Here is a 15,077-nt window from a genome sequence, read left to right as displayed (position 1 = left end):
TATTTTGTTCTGAACAAAAAGGGTAACAGTCGTTTTATTCACAAAGTCAAAAGAGGGAAAATCTTGTCATTGGACTCCATGGCAGCAGGCAAACTCTGAAGTACTGTTAAGGCTGCAGATTTCAAAATTAAACCTAAGTAAAATGTTGCTATGACTTTTATTCAAGTATTCCTAAAGTTCAGTTTCTCTTGAAAGAGTATGATAGTTCTGTTTTGCAGAAGTAGAAATTAAAACTTAAAAAAAAGAGATGCATTAAAAATTGTAATTTTATTTTTGTAATGAATTTCCGTGATTTAAAAGATGGTACTTAATGAGCAAACATCACACACAGCTACTTTAAAAAGGCATCTATGTTTATAAGATGGGTGTCTCTAAAATACGGGTCATTGGGGAGAAAAAGGAGCATCTGTAATATTTTAAACAAAAATAAAATTTAAAAATTAAAAAAAAAATTAAACCTTGCTTTTCTGAATGTCTAATATACTCAATGAACTAAAACACTCTTATAAAGAGCAGCTTTATAATAATTATTAGAAACATATTCTACCAAAGACACTTTAGAACCAAATCTTAGTAATCTTCAGGGAAGAGAGTAACACTGATTCCTGGATCATCATCACTTTCAAGTTTTTTATCATTTTCTTCAGTAACACATTTGCCACTTGCTTTTTCTCGGTTTCTTTTTTTCTTATGAGAATATGAATTATTTTTCACGATGATTTTCTCTTTGGGATGTAAGTCAGTAATAGTTTCCCTTTCCAAAGCACATTGTAGGCAGCTGTAAAACCTGTAAAGAAATAAGCACTACTGTTATATCAGTGTGTTCTGAAACGAATGACTGAAGTATACCTAGAACTTATAAATTATATAAATTTGATGTTCCATGCTAACCTTAAAATATGAAATACATTAAAAGCATCTTGCTTTTATTATTGTTTAATTAGAAAAAGGAATGTATTTTCAGCTCTTTAAGAACAGTCTAGAAAATTGGGTTGAAATCATCTCTTGACAATTTCTATTCTATCTCAATTTCTATTCCACATATAGGTATCAAACACAGGAGGTAAAAAAAATTTATTAAAAAAATCAAACATGTAATAGCAGCTCATTTTAGAGAATATGGAAAATATATGAAGTTACAAATACAGATCCTCTATATAACTACCTAGCAATTGCCACTCTCAATATTTTTATTCTTTCCAGTTTATTAATGTATTCTGAATTAATGTATTTATACATGCACACATATAACTACTCTCTTTTACACAATTGTGATATTACATATAAAGTTTTACACTGATTTTTCTAATTTAATGTTTCTTGACAACATTTTCTGTATCATCAGATGAACTACAAAATAACACTTTTTAATGGTAGTATAATACTATGTCATCTATATTGGCCTTAATTTATTTTCAAATTTTCCCTAATACAAACAATGACAGTGTTGAAAATAACACGATCCGAATTTCTAGCTCTTTCTTTAGGACAGACTCCTAGAAATGTGATTACATGGTTAAAAGGTATGAACATTTTAAAGTTCTTGAGAAGTATTGTTTTCCAAAATGGATGTTTAACATATGCTTCTAACAGCAATACCTGAGAGATCACTTCAACCATATATTGAGTATTACCATCAAAAAACAAGCCTTACTTGGAGAGGTGACAATGGTATCTCATTATTTCAATTTCATTTCTTTATTGGTAAGTGAAATCAAATGTTTTGCATTAGCTATTTGAAACTTTTAAAAAATATGAATTGTTCTTTTCCTTTCCTCATTTTTCCACTGGAGTTTTAGTGTTAATTTTGTGACACGATTAACTGTTTTCTCTCTGAAAATTTGGCTTAATTTCTTTTCTAAGCTCACATTAACACCAACAGCTCTCCGCCTGACAGTGGCCTTCAGCATATGTGGGAGGCATCAGGGTGGCACAGTGTGTGGCATGTGTTTTCACACAAGCATTGTGCTGGGAATGCTGAGGTTGGCTGATTCCAACCTCCCTGACCCTGCTGTCTTCATTTATACAATTGGGTATTATCCTGTACCTAGCAGGGTTGTCAGAGGGTATAGGTGATGTATGTAAGTACCTAGCACAGAGCCTGGCACAGAATAAGTTCTCTGTAATGACTATTTTTACAGATTGGAAACTCCATGAGACCAAGGACCCCACCTATCTTGTTTTGTTATATTAGTATGCAGTACAATGTGACACGCTCGGTAAAAATATGCCAAATAAGTGAATAAATAACTACTGAGCAAAAAAGGTAACATTTAAAAAATTATTAGCCTAGGTCCCAAATCAGAATGATCTAAAGGTTGAGAACTCCCTTGTTCTCATCGAAAACGAGAGATCCATTGTAGGGATCTTGTCATGCTTATATATCCTATTATAACGGTAGACTATGGCAGGAAATTTTTGACATCTACAGAATAGAGTGCTATTTGGATCAATTTTCTTCTTTCTTTAATTCAACAAACAGGCTTAGTTCTTCTACTTGCCAAGACTCTAAAGTTTCCCTAAAAAAAAAAAAGATACCTATTCCCAAATACTCCACACAATTCTAATATGTACCTAACATCATTACTACACATCCTGTCCATATCTGAAGAACTTAAAGTACTCACCACTCTACACCTTGATATCCAGCACCATGCTTGGCATATAAGAGGTGCTCATAGATATTTTTTCAAAGAATAATCAATCTCAATAAGGGAGGTATAATAAAAGGAAAAACTGTACTGTAAGAGGTATAAGCAAAAGGCTTTTAAAAATATTAACCGACATACATTTTTTAGACCTTGTTCCATGGTAACAACCTCTTCATTTAATGTACCCTGTACATCCTTAACTAAAACTTGGTTCTTGACAAAGGCACCACCTGCCCTGCATTCCTCTCAAGTGGAGACGGTTTATTCTTTCATATCCCACCTACCACAGAGTGGAGACATGAGGTCAGAATTCAGCTGGCTCACCAAGACTCTGCCAGACTAACCTCCTGCATCAGCCCCTCATGTCATCTACCAAAATTCTGTTCAGTCCCTTTTATTTACGAAAAGTTCTACACTTGGTTTGATCTCTCTCTTGGTCTTACCATCATCCCTGGTGACTTCAATGGCTGGTTTTCTTCTCATCTTCCAAACTGCCTACTTAGAATAGCTTAATAAAATGACCCAACAGAATGACTCATTTTATCTAAAACATAAACCCAAGCATGCCACAAAATGGTGCGAGCCGCCCTTGTTGATCGTAAGAGGCTATCCATGATGTGCAACTTCATCTTCTATCGTTCTCCACCCAACCCTGCACGTTAGACTCAGGTAGTCAAGTTTTTTTTTCCTGGATCATACTCTGCTCCTAGAAAATTACAGATAATTGCTCTTCCATGATCACAGAGAATTAACAGTTCATGCAACATACCTTGTTAAACACACATAAAAAAGGTAACTAAAGTGGGAGAGGCTCCTTACTTTAATCTTCCACTAAAGAACCTAAGAATTCAAAAGCTAGTTGTTTTGTGGTATCCTTGGGGTATCCTTGGGGTGCCACAAAACAACTGGTAAGTGTAACAAGGACCCTTTTGTGCTAAAAGCCAAGAATAGAAACTTCAAATACTTTCTCCTTTTCCTGTTTTAAGGGAACTTGTAAAAAGTCCTTTGGGAAACTATCTCACACATTAAGTCAGAAATTTGTTGTCCAATTGCATGTCCCCCCCCTCATTCTATGGCCCCTTACACAGCATTCTAAAGTCTAATTCTCACAGTGCAATTTTCTCAGCTCTCACAGGCAACAAAAACAGCTTGGAATATAAAAAGAAATGTACACTCGGGCAAATGTTTCTTTTCTCCCCTCAAAAGAAAATCAAATTGTCTTCAGTTTTTCTACCTCTGCAGTCAAGATTATCATGCCATGGGGCAACTTGTACTCAGTTCTCCTCATGCGAGAACTTTTTAGGCCAGCGCTGTGAAAATGAATTCTCATTTTTCAAGTCAGTTATAGAACCACTTTCAATAAAAAGCTGATATTTGACTTCTGAAATACGAAGGAAAAGTTAATGAAATCTAGGCACAATTTCATACCCTTTTAGGCTTCCATTATTCACAAATAACCAAGAGGGCTATTTTCATATATTATGCATTTAGATTTTAACTAAGCTCTAGTGTTTTTATTTACAAACATGTATGTGGTGGCCTGTCTCAGGTGCTGAAAACACAGGTAAAAGGCATGTCTGTGCCCTCAAGGAGCTCAGGGTCTAATGGGAGTTACAGAGCTGTAAGGACACATTCAACATGCCATGAGAAAGATAAGACAAAGTGGGAGCACACAGCGGCACTTTGCTCCAAGTGGGATCATAAAAAGCTCTTTAGGAAAAACCCAATGCCTAGGCTGAATTGCAAGGATGAATGGAAAGCTGGCTGGTTGAAGGGAGAGGAATTATGAGAGGAAAAATCAAGGAGAGGGGATATCCAGAGAAGGATTATCAGAATATAAAATACGTATTTTCACTTTACATTATTTACCTTTTTGATCTTATGTATATAGGGAAATGTGCAAGTTATTTATTTACCTGCTTCAGTTCCAATTTTAAAATCAAAACTAGCAACTCTAAGGAGTCTACGACATCTGTCACTCTTGACTCCACCTTCTCTACCATTTCTAATCTGTTGCCATTTCAGCTGATGCTCTGCAGGATCGCTCCCATTCATCTTGTTACTCAGGGTCCTGTTACTTTTCACCTGGACTATGTAGCCAGAGCCTACTCCTGCTTGCCCCATGTCTAAGCCATCTTTCATGTGTTCCAGAATGATCATCCTAAGGCTTTGAAGACTTAAAAGTAGCACAGAGATGGAAAAAGTCAGTTAACTAAATTTAGCACATTTATTAATCACTATTCTTGTATAAGACACAGAAAATAATGATTATTTTTTTACTTTGGGGAACTCAATATGTGTTAACTTTTAAGTTTCTTTACTATGATTAATTCTATAAACACTTACTGGGTTTCTACTACGAGCCAGACACTATGTAAGGTTTTAGGATAAGATATAGGATAAGAGAATTTAAAGTGAATGTGTATGTGTATGTGTGTGTTTGTGTGTGTAGTTGGTGACCACACTGTAGTGGAAAAAAAGATATACATGCAATTAAATAATTGCAAGTCACTATGATTCATATTTTTGTATTGCACTGAGGCATAAACTGTAACGATGCCGGTAAAAGCTAATAGGAATCTGAACCAAGGAAATGGCTACGCGGTTGAGACTACGCTAAGAAAGATATTAAGGAAAGAATGATGGGATATTTTAGTTACATATGTTCAATAGGTTATTGGATATATAAGCCCATGACTGGGGAGAGATTTGGAAGACCTACAAGTATATGGGGAAGTAGCTGAAGCTCTGGGCCAGGGACAGAATCCTGGACAACAACATTTAACCGACAGAATAGTAAGAAATCCAGAAGGAAGATAAGAAGGAACAAAAGCAGCAGTGATATAACAGAAATTCTTATCAACTGGTATATGAAAGAAAGCTCAATGTCACTAATCATCAGAGAAATACAAATCAAAACCAAAATGAGATATCACCTCACACCTGCAAGAATGGCTATTATTAAAAAGGAAAAGCCACAAAAAAACAAAAGACAACAAGTGTTGGCAAGGATATTGAGAAAAGGGAACCCTTGCTCATTGCTGGTGGGAATGTAAAATGGTGCAGTTCCTGTGGAAAACAGTATGGCAGTTCTTAAAAAAATTAAATGTAGAATTACCATGTGATCCAGCACTTCCACTTCTGGGTATACACCAAAAGAATTGATAACAAGGACTCAGACAGATATCTGTACACCCATGTTCACTGCAGTATTATTCACAATAGCTGAAAGGTGGAAAAAAATCCAAATGGCCACTGACAGATGAATGGATAAACATAATGTGGTATATAAATATAATGGAATATTATTTAGCTATAAAAAGAAACAAAATTCTGATACATGCTACAACATGGGTGAACCCTGAAGACATTATGCTAAGTGAAATAAACAAGACATGAAAGGAAAAATATTGCATGATCCCAATTTTATGAGGAAACTCGAATTGTCAAATTCAGAGAGTAAAAACAGAATAGCAGTTACTAGGGGCTGCGATTTGGGGAATGGGGGATTACTGTCTGACAGGTACAGTTTCAATTTGGGATGATGCAAAGGCTCTGGAGCTGGACTGGGTGGTGGTGGTGGTTACATAACAATGTGAATGTACTCAATGCCACTGAACTGTACACTTAAAATGGTTAAAATAGCAAATTTTGTTATGTATATTTAACCACAAAAAAGTAAACTAATAATAAGAACAACAACAAAAAGGTTGAACCGCAGGAAATAGATTCATTTACTTTTTCTCTCCAATTTGCTTCATTTTTATCAGCAATATTATATGCTAATATAGTCAGCCCTTTCATTCTATACTTTAACATTTATTTTCTTATTACACAGTTGGTGAAAAGAACATGGCTACTTTCATTGTACTCATAGCCAAATGGTGGTTTCATCTGACCCAGTAAGTTCTGATCTCTTATAAATAGAATCAAAGACAGCCTTCCTCTCGCAGTTGGTAAGTAGACCTCCAAACTTCACATTTTTCACCTAGAAATCATTATATACAAAATTATCTTACTCTTCCCACTAAGAAGGGGCTTGGGAGTTGGTTTTCACAAACAAGACCTTGTTTCTATTGAAAACACGTATTACCCTTTGACTTTGATTTTTCACATTTGCAGAAAACTTCTTGCTGATGAAATGTTACTCATTTGGATCTTGACTTTTAAAAATTCTTCATATAGCTAGTTTAATTGTGAAACTTTGGTCCTATGACAAACCAATTTTAGTACTCAATGTCTGATTGCAGAACTCATCACCTCCAGTATTTATTATTTTTTTCTCTTTTCAACATCAGAAGAGTAACTCTTTCTCTGCGTTTGGCTGAAAGTACAGCTGCTCCCAAAGGAGCTCCCTAATTTGTACAGCCTTTCTGAATTCACATGTAATCTTCTAATCAGTATCTTAAGACACTTTTTACCCTTCTTTAATTTTTCACTGATTTTATATGATGAGCATGGCTCTCTTGATAGCAGCATGCACACTATAATCTCAAAACACATCTCTTAGTCTATGGATTTAAAGCATAATTTGATTTCATAGTTGGTGAACGTGGCTCAATTAACTTCACCAGGTGTACAGTTACTTGATCTTGGGCTATATTTATAATCTTGTTGAAATTCAAGTAAGGAAACAGAAAAATGGATTTGCTACCTCCTATATCTTAGAAAAACAACCTCACTGAAATACTATTAATGTGGTAAACTTTTGGAATGGTACCAATAAGTACCTACATAGAGTTCAAACTCTTGAGTCTGGTAGAGTGGCTGGGTGCTCTTCAGTTGCTTACTTGAAATCATCACTTTATTTAGAACGTTTGTTCGAAGCACATTGTGGCCAGATAACCTCTTGGCTGTTTTCAACCACAGTTCTGCGAGAATTTTTTTTTTTTTTAAATATATCTTTATTGATTTTAGAGAGAGGAAAGGAGAGGAAGAGAGAGAGAGAGAAATATCAATGATGAGAGAGTCATTGATCGAGCCCACAACCAGGGCATGTGCCCTGACCGGGAATCGAACCCCAATCGCCTGGATCCTAGGTCGACACTCAACGGCTGAGCCACACCCAGCCGGGCTGCCAGAATATTAAGCCCTAATGCCCTAAGACATCCATTCTACATAGTAAATTAACTTCTCTTCAGTGTATCTAGAATGGTACAAGTTATATACCATTGTTGGGAAGCCTGAAAAATAGTCACTTGAATAATTTTGTGAATCCTGTTGTTCAGATGCAGAGCCCTGGTTGAGAAACCATGCTGATACTGGTGTGCCTGCTGGTTTATTCTCTATAAGCATCACTGAAGGAAAGGGGCTGTTCCACCCTGAGAAGCCATAACAGGGCCAGAGCTAATCATTATACATATGCTAGTGAATGTATACCAAAATTGTTCTTTAAGATAAGTATTTTGCCCTAGTTAGATATAAGAAAAATTAAGCTAAGGGAGTTGAGTAAGTTGTAGTAGAATCTGGATTTCAACTCAGTTCTAGCTCCAGAGCCTAGATCTATCTCTTTCGACCACGCAACACTACTGCCATTGGCACGTCTGGTCTCAGCTGCTTCAAAAAAAATTCTAGGTATTAAAGAATTTTAAGCAGGCAAGTTAAGCAATAGGATTCCTTTGCATTTTACAGCCAGGATTCTGATGATGATATGGAAAATGGCTTAGCAGACAGACACACTAGAAGCATTCTAAGATGAGACAAGCTAGTATTGCAATGGTCTTGAATGAAGAAAGTGGCAGTAAGGATGGGGAGAGAAGAATGATTTAAGAGTTACTTGGGCCCGGCCGGGCGTGGCTCAGCAGCTGAGCGCCGACCTGGGATCCAGGGCGATCGGGGTTCGATTCCCGGTCAGGGCACATGCCCGGGTTGCGGGCTCGATCAATGACTCCCTCATCATTGATGTTTCTATCTCTCTCCCCCTCCTTTCCTCTCTCTGAAATCAATAAAGATATATTTAAAAAAAAAAAAAAGAGTTACTTGGGCAGAGACTGACTGGTTAAGAGGTGGCCAAGGGGGTGGGGAGAAGGGAAAAAAGAAATTATAAATGATATCAAGTTGGTGAACACCACTTGAATAACTCAGAAATGTATTTATTGTTGATGGTGGATCAATGGTATTATCTTTATATAAGAAATGCAAAATAATAGTCACTTCTTTATATCAAGAACTATTCTTAGAAAAAAGTTGAAGAAAGCACTGTAAGAGTTTATATACCCTGGGGTGAAATTTAAGAACAGGAGAAATATAAAGATGTGAACTAATAGCCACAATCCTTACTACTAGGACAATTCTGCAATTCTAGATCTAATCCATGATAAGAAACTTGTATTAAACTCGCCAGGGGTGTAAAATATTTATCAGGCTAAAAACTAACCAGTCAATTCTCCTTAAAAGGAGATTCTAGGCCGTCTCCAGGAGATCACACCAGGTGGCAGTGTGTGGCCGCCTGCAATTCGATCAGTTATGGTGCCTGTGGCTACTGGACTTTCCTACCTGAGTGATTATGTTTTGCTCCTTTATGCCTGTTGCTGGCAGTCATTTGTCCCATTCTCCTCCATGGAGCTTATGCTCCATTTAGTACCCATTACAGTCTGGTTATTTTCATCTATTACTTTGACCATCTTTTATTATTCATGATAAGGCTACAAACAGAAAAGCAGTTGGGAGTATAAACTGAAGATGGTGTGTATTAATATTTTCAAAGATGATCTTGGCATAGAAAAATAACATGAAAATATCCAATTAATGTACCTTTCAATTCTCTTCTTGTTTTCCTCCATTTTTTGATTTGCTATCTTTAATAGGAAGTCGATATATTCCTCTGTCACCATCAGTTTTCCCTTATGGCTTAATGGAACTTCCAAGCCATGTGTGCTCCGGACAGCCTACAAGAAACAAACAATTTAGACATGATGACTTATGTGCTAGAGACATTGAAGGTAACTAAAGAAATTCCCAAGTCAGGGTTGTGTTTAAACATAGTTCAGCTCCATTACAGCATTTAGGCTTGTGTTTTGATATAATTTAGCTAAACACAGTTGGATCAAAGGAGATTAAATAGATTTTCCCATCATATAAAGTCATTTCTAAAGAAAGTCATTCTACACATTATCTTTCAGAGAAGCAGATAATATCAAAAAATCCAGTAACTTAGCAATTTCAATTTCACTAAAGCTCAGAAAAGCTTTAATACACTATTTAAAAAAAGAAATAAATGAAATCTCAATAGAAGTTTCAAGGGAAAATCAAAATGGACTGGATTCAAAAGAGCCTCAGTGCTGCTTGAGCAGAGTGTGGGTATAAGAATAAACCATGCCTGCTCTCTCACAAAGGAGCCATTTCTCGATGCATTAGGGCCAATCTTACTAACCCTGTTGATGAAACAGTTAACATGTTACAAGTAAATACAAACACTGGATATGGATTAAGAACAACGAAAACTATTATGAGGAATAAAAATTAATTCAATGAAACTTTACTGAGCATCTCCGATATAGGCCCTACGTAACGTGTGAAGATATAGGATGAATGTAACATTGTCCCTTTAAGAGCTTACACTTTTTAGAACAAGAAATAGACAAGTGAACAAAAATTATAATTTTAATTATAATATAAAAATTATAATGCTATGACAGGAGAAACACAACAACGTTTGTGCATGTGCGTTCAAGTGTACACAGGCACAAAACATTAAGGAAATGTAGAAGAGGTACAACTAATTGATTGAGACAGGCCTCAGTTTCATGGGAAAGGTGGCATTTCAGTTAGGATTTTAAAGGACATGTGCAATTTACCAGATGTAAAAATGGGGGAGGAATAACTTATCTATAGTCATGGAGACATGACAGAGCGTGACACATTTGGGAAAATGACACATTTTCTATCTGGCTGGAGTGTAAGTATGCTAGCAGAAGATAAGCATAAACAAGGTAAATAGAAAATAGTTTGGGTAAGGCCTTGAATATCAGGGAAAATATTTGGAGACCCTGACTTGTTCAAAAGGGGGATTCTGACAGTACTGATTGCAGGGACTGAAGAAGATGGACAGCAGGAAGACCAGTCAGGAGACCACTGTACAGACTGAGGTGAGGGGTGATGAGGGCTTAAGTAGGGGAAGTGACAGAGGGCTTGAAGAGGTAGACTCAGGTGTGAGAAATGGGAGGCAGATGAGATAAGACCTGTAACTAACTGAATATGGAAGTCAAAAAAGGGGAAGGTAGAAGAATGGCTCTGTTCTTGCTGGGCCACCAGATGCAGTGGGTAATGAGATGGGGACATGACACAAACCAGTACCAAGGGCTCTGCTTTCCTATTTAGTCATGCTGTACAGGTGTCTTCTTTTGTAAGCCACTTCTATTTGCAAAATAGGCTATTTGTTAAAAACAGGTAGAAAACAGGAAAGTCTAGGGAGCTAGAATGGAGGACAATCTAAACTTAGTTCAAGAGCAAACAATATGTGCCATGCCAAAGAATAAATACAATCAGTAAATACTACAACAAATCAGAATTGAGCAAAATGACCAGGGGCTGGCTTGGCGAGGAAAAAACACAGAGAGGATGTGGAGCTTAGAAGGAGCCTTAAAGATCATCCAGTCCAGGGGCCAACAAACTTTTTCTGTGGAAGGACAGATAGTGAACATTTTCAACTTCACAACTGTATTGTCACAACTATTCAAATTTATCACGGTAACACAAAAGCAGCCTTAGACAGTAATTAATCGAATGGGTATATTGGGATCTGGCCCCTGTGGGCTGGACTTGTCCCTAGAGCAGTAGTTTGCTTGACCCCTGATATGGCTGAGAAAATTCAGGCCCTGAGGTTTAAGAGCTTGCCCAAGTCCATATAGCCAGGGGCAATGCAGTATTCCTGCAGAGGACTTTAGACTCCCCTATCTGTTATTCTTTCCATGGCATCATGGTGCTTATTAAATTGGGGTTATTTAGGATGAGGAGGGCAGAGAATCAGGTTAAAAGTGGAAGAGAATACAGTACTATAAAATAAGACCTCAAACGTACATCTAATATCTCTGGACTTTGCCCTGTAGGAAAGAATAAGTCATTGAAGGTTTCTGAGCAAAAAAGGCAAGAAGATCTGAGTAAGGAGATACTAAAGGCAGGAGTCTAAGTCTAAGTTATTTCAATAATCTGGATCACTTCATGCTCAAAGAATTACTTTTGGCCAAAAGGTATCTTACCAACATAGTCTTTCCTCTCTTTCCCACTGTTATGCCAGAGTTCCTGAAACCAGAATCTATCGCCACTGAATGCTGTAAGAAAATAAATTTGTTAAATTCTGCTAATCTGACTAATCAGATAAACTGTTAAACTCTACAATCTGCAGAAAAATATATAACCCCAAACCTATAAATTAAAAACTATTGATTAAATTTTGCATTAAAACTACTGCATTAAATTTTGGTAGGAGTTTTAAGGCTTAAAATTAAATCTACCCATATAGTTATAACTTCAAGTACAATGATAAAGTTTTACCAGAAGCTGTGCATCCTGCAATTGTCGACACTGCACATGAAGAACAAGGGGTTCAAATTTCAAAACGGCATCTCCATTTGCTTTTTTCAGAGCTACAATCTAAATAAATAAAAAATGTTAGTAGCAGACACAAATATATGATCCTCTTCTTTGGTGATCCTTTATCATACGTAACTTGTTTTTCCCAGGAACTTTTAGACTCCTTCAGCATCCTTTTCCCGAAATAACTTTTCACTCTGCCTTCATGGTCCTCTTTCTCCAAAAACTTATTAATCTGCTTATTTTTTTAAAAGACCCAATTTCTAATTCTCCCATATACCTTTTGGGTCATTCTTTCCAACCATATCTTTAAAAAGGAAACTACTACTGTATGTAATTCCTAAACAGATTTTTCATTAAGAAATGGTATGTAAAGACTATATTAGGAGGTCTGTTTAAATACTTCATTGTTAGACTGAGGTTTGAGACACATGTACTATTATGTCTAAGCTAGAATTTATATAAGGCAGTTGTTATTTCTCTCTGACTAATATCCCCAGACAGCATGCTTCCTCCTTCACACCCTCTCATTCTCATGGAATGTTAATCATAACCCTGATACTCATCACTCCCACTATCACAGTACCAGAAATGCTAAGTGCCTAGGGCTGATCAAGGATAGCATTCCAGTCTGCTGGCAAAAATAACTGATCTCAAGGGGAAGACACCCAACCCAAGCAGGATGGTTCAGGGTCCTTCGGGAATTAAACATGGATCTTCATAAGATGTCTTTTTCTGCTGGGGTTGCTGGTAGCTAACTTTCCTATCACAAAGATAATCTGTAGCAGAAGAGAATAAGGGCAAATATGCAGAGAACTAGTACCCAGAGAAGGGGATGGAGCTTGGATGAGTACCCTGAAGACAACATTTGAGCAACAGAACCAGTAATGTACCTGCTTGACTAATACGAATCTATGTGAAATCATCTATAAACATTTCAATTTAGGAAACTAAATAATCCAGCACAGAGAGAAAGATTTTCAAGACGCAATCCAAGTAAGTAATCTATAATTTATTTACAGCAGTATGCTGGTAATACACAGATAGTGTTAATGCCTTACTCCTGGCTGCCTTTCTCCCCTTTCCTTCTATAATTTGCACCAGGTTGCAGTTATAAAATGGCAGAAATGAAATTCAATCTTTGGATACAGTATGTGTCCACTGTCCGTGAACTCGCTGCTATGTCCAAGGGGATGTGTTCTGTTGAGCAGCTGTAGTAATGCTTGCATACATGTTTTTACTTTTATCTCCAACTCAAAAAAGCCATTACAATGAATTCTCTTTAGGCTTTATGAATAATCTTCAATCATTATAATTATGCACATAAGTCATCTTGAATTTTCTGTTTTCGTTTGTATTTAAAGTGACTGAGAATTAAAAAGCTTATTTCTTTAAATTTATATGTAAAAACTTACCACATCATCTTTCACACAAGGTTTGTGTGTAACTAACAGCCAGCAACAGTTTTGTTTCTGAACCTCAAAGCCATTTATATTCTAAAATGAAAAATAATATAATTTAATTTAATCACATATTTGCAAAAAAATATTAAGTACAATGCATAACATATTGTAGATTTTCTTGAATTAATAATCCCGAGTGGCGATTTTAAAATAAATTATCCCATTTTCTCTACACCAGCCATTTTCAACCTTTTTCATCTTATGGCACACATAAACTAATTACCACAATTCTGCGGCACACCAAAAAAATATATTTTTTTTGCCAATCCGAAAAAAAACAAGAACAAACAGGTATAATTTTGATTCATTCACACCGGACGGCTATTGGTGTGTCAGCTGTTGTCATTTTTTAATCTGACAATCTAAGGGAAAAGAGGTCAGAGCCCCTGACGAAACAGGTATTGCATGTTTTAAAAATTCTTGCGGCGCACCCTGCGCCTGTGGCTGGACACGGGTTGAAAATCGCTGCTCTAACACAGAATCCCTGCGGAGCTGACACTCTTCATTATCCTCAGTTCATAAAACAGGGAGGGCATGAATTTAGGTAATTTCCCTAAAGTCACCGAGCCAGTAAGTCCCACAGCCGCGTTACAACCCCCTCCGGTGCTGCCCTGGCTCAGCCTCAGGTCAACACGACAGGAGCTGTGACAATGGAGCAGGCCGCTAGGAGGCAGTGCACACATGAACCCGGCGACGTCCGTCAGGCGGTTAGGGTCCGGTGGGGCGCTCGACGCCGCCAGCTTCTCCAGGATGGACAGTCTTTAAATACCCTCAGTATTCAGGAAACTACATTCTTTAGTCCTTGCAACTCCAGATCACTGCCAGGCCAGCAGCTTCGGCATCATTTGGGGGTTTGTTAGAAATGCAGACTATCGAGCCCCACGCTAGACCTACAGACTCAGAATCTGTCCTCTGAAAGAGCTCCGGGCGATCGGTACGCGCGTTAACGTTGTGGACGCCCTGCTCTAACTCACCCTCTAAGTTTCACAGAGAAAGAAGCCGAGACCACCCACCCGCAGCGCAAGCACAAACAGGCCGCACTGGGGTGCCGCCTCGCGTGGGCACAGGGCTCCCGGTGTTCCCACTACGAGGTCGGCGCGGGAAGGGCGCACAGGAGGCTCACCCCGTCCAGGAGGAGGATGCGGCCAGCGCAGGAGCTGGTGGTAAAATACTGTTCTCGCGCATTCAGGAGCTGCACAAGCTCAGCCACACCCTCGTCCACGCTGCCCTTCCGGCTGAGGTCCGCCTTGTTCAGACTCTGCGCCTTCCATCTCTTGAACTCCGCGCTGCGATCCATGCGAGGAGGGATTTGGGGTCTGCAGTTTACGTTGGCCTTCGCCTCCCCTGGGGGCAGCCATATTGGAGCGAGTGGTGCTGGGAAGGCCCAAACTTCCTCGTCATTACGCACTCGCGAGAAACCCCCTGTGACTTC

At 37.9% G+C, this 15,077-nt stretch overlaps 1 protein-coding gene across 1 annotated transcript; it reads right to left on the bottom strand.

Annotated features, from left to right (window-relative positions):
- Positions 1 to 248: 248 nt before the first annotated feature.
- On the bottom strand, positions 249 to 15,063 carry TYW3 (tRNA-yW synthesizing protein 3 homolog). Its single transcript, XM_081143724.1, has 6 exons — positions 14,769 to 15,063; positions 13,598 to 13,678; positions 12,144 to 12,242; positions 11,849 to 11,920; positions 9,405 to 9,538; positions 249 to 787 (listed from the first exon to the last, which is right to left on the bottom strand). Exons 1-6 carry the CDS (start codon positions 14,940 to 14,942, stop codon positions 571 to 573), a joined length of 777 nt encoding a protein of 258 aa, XP_080999850.1. The 5' UTR covers positions 14,943 to 15,063; the 3' UTR covers positions 249 to 570.
- Between the last annotated feature and the right edge of the window lie 14 nt (positions 15,064 to 15,077).

The sequence above is a fragment of the Miniopterus schreibersii genome (assembly GCF_964146895.1).
Source record: "Miniopterus schreibersii genome assembly, chromosome: 8".
In the NCBI taxonomy this organism is placed as follows: Eukaryota; Metazoa; Chordata; class Mammalia; order Chiroptera; family Miniopteridae; genus Miniopterus; species Miniopterus schreibersii.
This window is presented reverse-complemented; position numbering and strand designations above follow the sequence as displayed.

Bases quoted from the DNA above. Each gene is read 5' to 3' on its own strand.
- TYW3 (XM_081143724.1), bottom strand. From the start codon at position 14,942: ATGGATCGCAGCGCGGAGTTCAAGAGATGGAAGGCGCAGAGTCTGAAC. The intron at 13,679-14,768 runs GTGAGCCTCCTG...TTTTCATTTTAG, and splicing joins GCATCCTCCTCCTGGACGGG to AATATAAATGGCTTTGAGGT. The intron at 11,921-12,143 runs GTAAAACTTTAT...ATTTTCTTACAG, and splicing joins TGCAGGATGCACAGCTTCTG to CATTCAGTGGCGATAGATTC.